This window comes from Cornus florida, unplaced genomic scaffold (assembly GCF_030987335.1).
Source record: "Cornus florida cultivar Cherokee Brave unplaced genomic scaffold, ASM3098733v1 CherokeeBrave_3.0.0_Hap2_Chr01, whole genome shotgun sequence".
Taxonomy (NCBI): Eukaryota; Viridiplantae; Streptophyta; class Magnoliopsida; order Cornales; family Cornaceae; genus Cornus; species Cornus florida.
This window is the reverse complement of record NW_026775571.1, coordinates 62,311,015-62,322,691: the sequence shown is the minus strand read 5'-3', so window position 1 is coordinate 62,322,691 and position 11,677 is coordinate 62,311,015. Positions and strand designations below refer to the sequence as shown.

At 33.7% G+C, this 11,677-nt stretch overlaps 1 protein-coding gene across 1 annotated transcript; it reads right to left on the bottom strand.

The window, feature by feature from the left end:
• Positions 1–6,302: 6,302 nt before the first annotated feature.
• LOC132299217 (monothiol glutaredoxin-S2-like) lies at positions 6,303–6,783 on the bottom strand. The gene has a single exon (XM_059795747.1). It carries the CDS (start codon positions 6,659–6,661, stop codon positions 6,353–6,355), a length of 309 nt encoding a protein of 102 aa, XP_059651730.1. The 5' UTR covers positions 6,662–6,783; the 3' UTR covers positions 6,303–6,352.
• Between the last annotated feature and the right edge of the window lie 4,894 nt (positions 6,784–11,677).

The window sequence follows — 11,677 nt, the reverse complement described above, 5'->3', positions numbered from 1 at the left end:
ATAGCACGCAACTCATTTCTCTCTCTAAAATTCTCTCACTCAAAAATGAGTTATGTCCATAACCCAGTCCGAATATTTTGAGCAGATCGAGCGGGTCAAAATTTTTAAGAAAATTTTATTTTTAAAACATCAATATTTTGGGCGGGTCAGTCAGGTTTCACAAGTTAATTTATTTATTATTGTTATTATTTTTTTACAAATATACAAATTACATTTTCATTTTCCAAGTTTGTAAACATCAAAATTTTTAAGAAAATTTTATTTTTTAAGCATCAATATTTTGAGCAGGTCGGTCGGGATTCACGGGTCAAAATTTTTTTTTTTTTCAAATATTCAAATTACATTTTTCCTTTTCCATGTTTGTAAACATCAAAATTTTTAACAAAAATTTATTTTTAAAACATCAATATTTTGGGCTGGTCAGACGGGTTTTCACCGGTCTTTTTTTTTTTTTTTTTTTTTTATACAAATATTCAAATTAAGTTTTCCTTTTCCATGTTTGTAAATATCAAAATTTTTAAGAAAATTTTATTTTTAAAACATTAATATTTTGGGAGGGTCGGGCGAATTTCACGGGTCAAAATTTTTTAGCTCAAACTTCAAAATTTCTAGGCTGGATTAGCCCACCCAAGTTGCACCCTTACTCACGATCATCTCTCTAAATTTATCATTCATCAATCCCCTCTCTCTAAGTTTCTTTCTCTAGAAATTTATTCTCTTTCCTTCATTTCTCTTTCTAAGACGAGTCGACAAATATTACTGAGTTTAAGATTGTTTTTTTTATTTGTTATTAAATAAAATTTTAGAACCTTTGAAAAAAAATAATTAAAAATAAAATAATAATTATTAATAGGTTTACGGGTAATAACGGGTTTATCTTATATATTTTTGACCCACCCATTTTCAACCCGTTTTAAATGGGTTAAATAGGGGTCTTGCCCCATGTTTGACCCTCCCATTTTTAACCCATCCCAAACCCAACCAAACTCGCCCATTTGCCACCCCTAATCTCTAAGTATCTATATACAAATCAATTGTTGCGATAAGGGTGAAATTATTTACAATGTCTATGAAGCTATTACTAGCAACTAAAATATATACATGTGCCATATCATTCAGTTTGTACTTTGATTACACTTTTACTAATATATTTCCATCATCTCTTTTGTTACCAGTCTCATCTTTATTTATCTCTCTTTGCTATCTGATTGTGGATTTAACTTTATGATTCAGTTTGAAATGGGTGGAACATAAACAATGATTATTAATAAGAATGTTTACTATAAGAATCAAACTATGCACTTAAATGTAATTATTAACCACTGAGTCACTTGTTATTAGTTATAATAATCATACTACGCATAGATTAGTTTCAAGCTCATCGGCATGGAAATAGAGTTTACCTAGGCACTAGTCCAAATCTTGAACAATTTTTACAGGTAATCAAATAAAGTACAAAATTATTATATGATTACCTTTGGAATTTTATTAGACCTAGTCTTTTAATTAAATTGTTATATACACCATAGTGATCAAGGTACTTCATTCTTAATATTATGTTTTATATCTTGATACATGTCACACATGATAAAGGCTTGATTATGTTGCCTGTGCACAATTATTTTTTATGAGATCCATTTTATGAATATTGAAATTAAATTAAACATCTTTGGACTGCATTCAGTTTATGATAACTTAAAAATTGAATACATCATGGTGAAGGACCCACTTATTTTATGGTAAAAAAAAATAAAATAAAATAATTCACATAGTATCGTGATTCTTCTAAAAAGCTCAGTATGAATGGATGCAATTATGGTTGCAGAATTATGAAATTATGGACGAATATAATTCGGCCTTATTTATAATCAACTAGATTGAGATGATGTGGAAAAATAATTACTCATAAGTACATGTTAAAAAGAATATCACTTATCATGCTGAGGGCGTAGATTTATGAAATATTTGATGTGGAGAAAATATTATTGAAGGTCATATATTGACAAAAAGATACTCCACTGTTCACACTGAATGCGTGGATTTATGTACAGCTGATATCAGGTCGGATTATGGCAGAGTAAAATTATGAGCTTTTACTATAATATTACCAGTCCCATTAGATCAAACAATTTTTAAAGTGAAATCTGTTCATTTCATGATCATAAACATGGTTGTGGGTATAGTCATGGTAAAATTAGGACTGCAAATGAACCGAGCTGTTCATAAACAGCTCGGGCTCGGCTCGCTAAGGGCTCCGGCTCGGGCTCGTTCGTTAAGTAAACGAGCCGAGCTCGAGCCCAATTTCTAGGCTCGTTTAGTAAACGAGCCGAGCCTGAACAACGTTAGGCTCGGCTCGTATGAGCTCGTGAACAAGGCTCGTATAAGGCTCGTTTAGGCTCTTGAACAAAGCTCGTATAAGGCTCGTTTATTAGCCAATTATAAGTTCTTGATCCAACCCATATATATGAGACCATTACAATTATACATGATAAGCCTATTTGAAAACCATTACTATAATCTAAATAACAAAGCCTAAAAAAAAATGGCCCATATTCATTTTAAAGACCCAACCCATTTATGTTAACAAACAAATCCTATTTTATATTCAAAGTGTTAGCCCATATAATACATTAGTTTGGCCCAATTTACATCCTTTCATTAATAAGGCCCAAGGACCATTGGCCCATCATCAATTAAGGGTGCATCTTAGCAGTTGATTTTGGTACTTTTTAAGTGATAGAATAAATCCTAAAGAAGGCAGTTTCACCACATATCCATCTTCATAGCTTTACCACATAAACGCGCCGGAAGCCCTCACAAGCAACAGAGCTCCGATAAACTCCAACGCTGGCATCCCTCCCTAAGTCACTCATCACTCCACTCACTGCTGTCATCAGAGGAAGGCAAAAACCTTATAAGATCTAATTTTAACTTCTTTATTTGTGTTTTTTTTTCTTCTGTATTTTTTCTTTTTTCTTCTTCTTGGAGATTAAGATCTGATCTCATGAAAGAGAGCTTGTTTTGTTCTTTTCTTGAATCGGGAATTAATTTTACAACTTTGAAATTTTAACTTCTTTATTTGTTTTTTTTCTACTGTAATTTTTCTTTTTTCTTCTTCTTGGAGATTGAGATCTGATCCCGTGAAAGAGAGCTTGTTTAGTTCTTTTCTTGAATCGGGAATTAATTCTACAACTTTGGAATTTTAACTTCTTTATTTGTTTTTTTTCTTTTTTTCTTCTGTATTTTTTTCTTTTTTTCTTCTTCTTGGAGATTGAGATTTGATATCGTGAAAGAAAAGCTTGTGTTGTTCAGTTCCTGTTATGCAGAGTTAGGAAACAACAATTAGAGGTGCATGTAATCGAGCCCGAGCCGAGCCCGAGCTTCTGGAAAATCTATCGAGCCGATCCCGAGCTTTGCTTAGCCAAGCTTGCCCGATCCCGAGCCGAGCCCGAGCACCTTTCTGGGAGTGACGAGCCGAGCCCGAGCAACCCAAAACCCGGCTCGACTCAGCTCATTTGCAAGCCTAGGTAAAATTAGGGTTAATTACACTCACACCTCCCTTATTGACAACCAGATGAAAGTTGGCTTATTTTTTAACACTCAAACCCCATGTTAGAATTTTGAACCAAACAGGCCCTTAAAAGGTGAGAAAAGACGATATTGCCCTAAAATAAAATATTAATCTTTAAACTACAATATCATATATGACAAAATCACCCTTACAGAAGAACATAAATTCATAATTTCCTTGCCCCCACCATTGCCATCTCAACCATCCCACCATTGTCACTGCAACCTCCTCCATCACCACCATCACCGGCCGCAACGCCATTATTAACCACATCTGTTTTTACTGCATCATCCACACATACTACAGCATACACAGAGGGAATAGGATAAAAGATATAGAGAGAAAAGATCTAGAAGAAAATCACAGACCCACCGTCGGGAACGTACTGCATCAGGACACCGACGGCGGCGAAGTCACCGGGGAAATTTAAGAAAAGCTATCAACGGGTCATCCCAACGGTGGAAATTCCAAACGACCTTCAAAACAAAACACTCGTAGATCTTTTTCCTTTCTGATTTTCAATTTAAAGAGTGACCGATGGCTATGATTTGAGATTTTCATGGGTTCGATTGGGTTCTTCGTGGGTTCAATTGGGATTGTTTGTGGGTTTGAGTGGGTGGTAGTGATGGTGGTGGGGTGGCGTTGCGGCAGACAAACACTTTGTGGCGACGAGGGGGTTTTGCTATTGGGTCTTACGATTATTGGATTAGATTTGGTGAGATGGGGTAGGGATTTTTGCTTGTTGCAGATGCTGATGGGGTGGTTTTGCTTTTTACGACAGTGGTGGTGGTTGTGGCGTCGAGGTTGCGGTGGTGAGTGGAGAAAGAAAGAAAGAAGAGGTGGGCGGCGGGTGGTGGTGCGATTGCTGTTGAATGGTGGGTTTGGGTTGTCATAGATTAGGGGCGAATGGCAGAGATGGGGCGCTTGGGGAAGAAAATGAGGGTGAGTCTGATATTTATTTTAAAAAAAAATTAAAAATTAAGGGGCACAACCATGGTAGTGGTGGTTGTGGTGGTGTGTCGCTAGTAGAGTTGGCAACCACCCTCTTCTTCTTCCGATCTTCCCCATTCTCTCTTTATATATATCAATATTCTCTCATTCCGATCAAAATATATATGCATAATGTGTACCCTCACTTCCATACTTGCATAAATGATATTCTGATTGATCCTAAGCTTACGTACATAGTAGTTCTGATTTCAATGTCGAAACTCAAAGGTGACCAAAAGATTGCAACTTGATCGGAGAGAATAAAATATGCTAATTACAAAAGTTATACTTCACATTTGTCGCTCTCATAATGGGATAGGTAAACCGGTGCCATTGTGGTAGATGGATATAGAAATGGAGTGAGCTCCTGATTACAAATAGCCGGTTGACTGGTGCATTTTCTGATGTTTGTTTTGTTGGCTTCAAAGCCCTTTACTGTTATTATTCTTTTGGGCCCTAAGCGGGCTGAGCCATTTCTTTATTGGGCTTTGTACTGTTTATACAAAATCTATAAAATTCTTTGAATTTTGAAAAAATAAATAAATTTCAAGGTTAAGAGGAGGTTTGAGATCAATTTTGAAAAATCATGTTATGTCCAACTTTTGTCATAGCTATTGGGCCCTAAGAATTAATGAAATAAGACAATTTGAATAAAAACGGATCTGCCCTACTCATGTAAAAAATGAAAAACGAGCATTATGCTTTCGAATCACAAACTTTACGGTCTAGTTTTATTTTATGGATTATTACATGTAAATAGTGTTAATGATCCATATTTACCATTTGATGTAGTCAAAGTCACATAGTTTTAAAAAAATGAAGTTGACCAAAATGCTAACGTGGATATAAAAAACACTATTCATTCACCAAAAAGTATTACTTTTATGCACTTAGATACCACATTTTGAGCACATAGCTATCATTTTTTCTGCACACATGTATCAACTTTTTATTATTTTTTTTTTACAGCACCAAAGTTGTACCTGATGACAAAATGTGGTACTTGTGTGCACAAAAAATAATACCTATATATCTAAAAGTGGTATCTTTTAGCAAATGAACAATCTTTTTTCATATTTACTGTATTTTGGTTAACTTCATTTTTTCGAAATTACGAAATTTTAACTCAATCAAATGATAAATATAAATCATTAACAACATTTATATGTAACAATCCCTTTATTTTATTTTAACAACGCAATTCCGGGTCCATTGAAATAGCAACATTGCCCGTTTGAAATAGCTTTTAGCAGTTGCTTCGATAAGTGATAACCGCCATTTGAACACAAAACCTAGGCTCAGTTACTGGCTTGCACAATGTGCCAACTCTGGCTTGCACAATGTGCCAACTCTTTTGTTCTAAATAAAAAATAATAAATAAATTTTGCTCCCCTCCCCCCCCCCCCCCCCCCAAAAAAAACAAAAAAAAAAAACACCTAACAAATTATGTGCACACATGCTATAAATATATCTACAAAATATAAGTGCTATTTTTTTGTACTTTGAAGGAAACAGGGAATATATAATCATTGTATGCTGAACTTTTTTTTTTTCTTTTCCGGAAGGTTTTAAAAAGGGGTGCAATTTGTAAGCTGAACTTTGTTACTAGCTAGCAAAATTTGAAGGAGATTATATATATTACTTCATATTACAAAAAACAGCATAGTATGTATTATTCAGTTGTATTGTCATTAGAACCAAGGCTAAGCTAGCTCTATATATATATGAGGGCACCTAAGTATGAAAGTAAAAACATGGTTTATTAATTAGCTGGAAATACAAAGCACAACATCAAACAAATATAGCTCCTGCCCGCCTAAGCATTGGGACTAGGGAACCCTCGACATGACGGCTAGTGACCTCATTAACTCCTCCCACCAGTTCACCACCAATGAACACTACCGGCACGTTATCGTAACCGAGCCTCGATAGAGCCTTCTCCATTTCTCGGCCTCTCTGTATTTGATCGAGGTCATGAATGGCTGGGTTGGCGCCAAAGTTGTTCCTAAAGAAGGTTATGATAGAGTCGGACATGCAGCAAGACCTCTTAGTGAAGATCACTAGAGGCCTTTGAGACACCATTGTTGTTACCCCCTCCATTGATTCCAGTAAATTGAAATACAGACTTCAATTTTTGACTCTAGTAGTAGAGCTTGACGGTTTTAAATGTCAAACAATGATACAGATCAGAAATGTGAGCTGTGAATTGATAATGTAGCCCCATAGGTTTATTTATAGCATGACAAATTGACAACGGTGGTGGATTTTGCATAATTGAGTAAGAGAGAATATTTCCCTCTAGAATTTTCATGATATTGCTGATGGCTAGCTGACAGAGATGGATCAATGGGTAGCGATGCGCAATAAGAGTTGCAAGATAAGGAATACCTATGTACGGATATTGGTACGTCTTCGTATTGCATGGTGACAAATTATATACATATAGAGCCATGCACATACACCTTGCATGCATGTTATGATACTTCTCAATTATAATACTTCTCATAAGTCTATGTTAATTTCTCAATTATATTTAATGCCTCGTCATTTTTCTATGAAATGCAGGTGCAAATATGGGACCATGAAAAATCAATTTACTTGGAAAATAATTAATTCATCGACGTGTCTTATGAAGCATCAAGTTTCGTCATCGATTTTTCTTATTTGCAAACAATTCTTTAGGAGCCACACTCTCAAACATAATCGGAGCGTTTTCCAATTTGCAGGGAAGACACCTTGCGCAACTCCTGTGAATTAGTAGGTGAAAGGCCCAAGACACCCAAAAACAAATATGGAACCATGCATGTACATTGGAATGCATGCATGATAAAGTAGTAAGGAAAATAAAAAATAAATAAATAAAAGAAGATGCATGTATGAAATAGATCAGAGAGGAAGAGGGACAAAGAGGATAAGGTCCCAAGGCACCAGTGTAGGTGGTGAGAGAATTTTAAGCATAAGAAAAAGATGAATGCGTGAGCGGTTCCTAGCATCCCACAATAGGTGAGGTACCGAAGGGTACAATCTCTCTCTCTCTCTCTCTGTGCTTTAGAAGAGGACAGTTGATTGAAAGCTAAGGAAAATATAAAGTTCTCATCTTTACAGCTTTAATAAATATGACACAAATGGACAGAGTCGCATTCAGAAGAATCAGAACAAAGTATATCATTTACAATTGGATAGAAAATGTTAAAAGGATTTCGCAATTTATTTGATTCCACGCGTCGGTACCGTGTGTATGTATGTGCCATCATTATCATTATCCTATTTATCTTGCTGAGCCTAGCACGTGAATGTGCATTAGATTCTTTAGATTTTTGCTCATTCTTTGGATCACAATCTTAGCGATTGGAGTAGGGTCTAATGGGAATTTAAACAAAATCAACTCAAATCGAGTTTTATGAAAAAACGTGCATACCTTTCCAATGAAACTTCCATTGCCTTAATCCCGTGTGAACTCAGTCAGAAATATGAACGTTTTTTTTCCCGAATTATATGCTATCACTCTTATTAGTGGTATATCTAATGTTTACTTTGATAACTAGGATGTTCGGGGTTTTGTCCCGAATAATTTTCTGATGTGTATATTTTGTGTTGGCAAATTTTATTAACAAAATAAGTCCGATCGAGTTATAATTTTTTTATTTACTTCTCAAGATTGAGATCGGAAGCGGGATTGATGGAGTTGTTCATGTTTGATAGCTTAATGATTTCAAAAAAGTAAGAATAACACTTTATGAAGGTTAGTTTGAAGTTTAGGACACTTGCATATTTTTGGAAACTTGACATACTTAATTTTTCTAAGTGTAAACCCCTATTCAGGTCTGACCAACTTTAACCGGTTCAAGGGGTAGCTGAACTGATTTAAGTATTAAAACTTGGAATTCAAAATTCACACTGGCCAACTTGAACCGGTTCAAGGGGTAGCTAAACCGGTTCAAGTCCTTTAACAGATTTTGAAACTTTGTTTCCTTTTCTGTTTCAACTTTCTATTTTACATAGACTTTTTCCTTAAAACTCATGCACGAAACTAAATTGTTTTCCAAATACAATTAGGGTTTCTAAAGTCTATAAAAAGAGATTTTTCTCATTTTAGTTGAGACGACTTTTAGCATCAAAATTCATATTTTTACAAAGCCAAGTCTGTGAGATTTTTCTGAGAGCTACACACTACATACACATGAGTGAATTAGGGTGTTGTTCAAATACTTGATCGAGTTCAAGCTTTTGAAGATTGCATCTAAAACGATTAGAGAAAGCAGATCTTTTACTTTCTACAACAAATTTAGATTTAAAGAAGAAGATTTTCCAATCACACTTTAAAGGGATCAAGGCACTTGTGGAGTGTTTTTATCTACCAGTAATCCTTCTACAAGGTTCAAGGCGTGTAATACGCCGATATTTTAAAAGATTTATTAATTGGGATTAATTACTTTAATTTTATTTTTAAATGATTTGTTTGATTTAATTGGAATTAATTGCTTTTATATTATTTTTAAATGATTTGTTTTATTTAATTGAGTGCTGTTAATTGTCTTATTTTAATTAGAATATCTTTTGTGATTATATTTGTTGAATTGATATGGTATTTTGCTTTGTGGAATACTATGATTGAATTTTTATTTGATTTGTGTGTATTTATACTTGTGTGAATTGTTTGTTAATTATTTGTAATTATTAGATTTAATTTAATTATTTTGTTTTAATTGGATTGGGCTCAAGAGAAGTAAGACCAATGGATGTGGTATTGGGCTTGAAGAAAGTCTTGTTGGATTAATTATTAAAAGCTCATGATTATGAAGATATTTAAATAATTATCTTTGCATAATTATATATATATATATATATATATATATATATATAATTAATTAATAATCATTATGGAGTGGTATATATGTCAATATATATATGGATATATATAGGTATATATGATTTATTTAACAAATGATTATTTATGGAAGGTATTTATATATATAACACAATATATATGTATATGTATATATATATATATATATATATATATATATATATATTATTTGAAGATTATTATTTTATTTGGAAATTATAGTAAGAATAGGATTTGAATTTTAATGTATATAAATATACACATAAGGTTTTATAATTAAAAATTTACACGTTAGAAAAATAAGGGAGACAGATATAGAAGAAGAAGAGAAGGCTAACAAAGAGGAGGCCGGATTGGAGAAAGAGGAAGTCGGAATTGGAAGAGACAATCAAAACTTTAAGCGTTGGTTTCATTTCGAAACCTTCAGGCAAGTTTTCTCCATTTTTTCTCTTAGAACTTATAAGGATTTCACCTTGAGTATCAAGGCTTTAGATTTAATTTATTAGTTAAATCATGGATTTAATCAAAAGCATTAAGTTTATTTTATTTGATTAAATTATGATTAAATCGGAGTATTAAAAACATGATTTATTATTATTTTATTTTATTATTATTATTATTTTTTGGAATTGTTGGATTTTAATTATATATATAGGTTGTATATATTTAAATTCAATTGGTATGCTTGATCTATGACCCAAAAGGGTTAATTAGGGTTTATAGAATTTTTGATATTTTTCTGGAATTTTTTAAAATTTTCTGGGATGTTTCTATAATTTTCTAATTTTAGAATTACATATATATGTATGTTGTTGTACGAACTGGAAGACGCTGGTGTATTGAAGAATCAATAGGGTGTAATCCAATGTGGTACAGCGCATGGAATAATGATGCGCACACTGATTTGGGCTATTAAAGTGCTTTGATGTAAGTGGACTGATCCAATGCATCGCGGCGTATGATAATATGGTGCGCTTGTGAATTTAAACCATGGATTAGGTGTAGTCAACTTAGAAATAATCTAGTGTGGCGCGAACTATCAGAGTTGATGCAGCAGTAAATCATAGTGCGCCACGTGTCGTTTGATGAGCGCTGAAAAGTGCGCTTTTAAACCCCTTAAGCTCGAGTATTCTAGGACCTTTATCTATCTTATTTTTTCATTTTAGAATAATTTTGTGTTATTTCCCTTTTTAGGTCAATAATGTTAAAATGTGTTAAAAATGATTTCTTAAGGCCTTTTTGGAGTCAAACTAAGTCTTGGAGAGAATCTGGAGCAAAAGGAGACTGATTTGGAACAAAAAGGATGCTGATGCTGAAAACTGCCAAGTGAGATAGATCGCAGAAAAGTGAGATCGATCAGAGTTTGATCGATCGAACCCAGATCGATCAAAAGTTAGATCGATCGAACAAACTCTGATCGATTGAAGAAAAGTCTGATTGATCGAAAATGTGCTGGTAGTGAGCTGTCTAATTCCAGAGCGCGCCAATTTCTACCTACCACCTAGTTGTGGGATTAGATATTTTTGGGCTATATTTCTGACTTAGTGACTAAGAAAAGGACCTTGTATTTAAAGGGAATTGAACCATTTTGTATGGGAGCTTTATCATTTTTACTTTTACATTATACTTTTATATTCTCTCTTTAGAAAAGTTAGAGATTAGGGTTAGAAGAAAAGAGAAGAGTGGAGGCTCCAAGAACATATCTCAAGATCTATACACTCTCTCTCTCTCTAGAATTCATCAAAGAAAAAGAGGAAGAATATGGAGCCATGTTTGGAGCTTGCCCTTAAGGATTTCATGACCACATCCACCTCCTCCATGATTGGCTAGATCTACACTTAGGGCTTGGATGAGCCCTAAGTCTTGTATAATTTAAACCCTTGTATTTATATTTTTGGGGATTTATATATATATTGTTGTGATTAGTGCTTAGCCTTGTGATTATTGATTTAATTCTTCCTTATGATTCTCTATTTTAATTACATGTTGTCTTATGTGTGATTATTTGGGGAATTGATCTCTACACTAGATTCTCTATGTTGGTTGCATGTCTATGTGTGATTAATTAAAGATTTAGTGATGGCTAAGCATGAGTTTTCATTAAATGGGTTTGTCAATTAATTTGATGGAATATTCTTATGCTTGATGGGTTGTTCTACAATTTAATTCATGCTTGTAGGTTGGTAGACAATCTATACTTGATTTGATATTCCATGGCTTATTATTGCAAATTCCATGATTCTCTAGATTGATGTGTGCTACAATTGTGA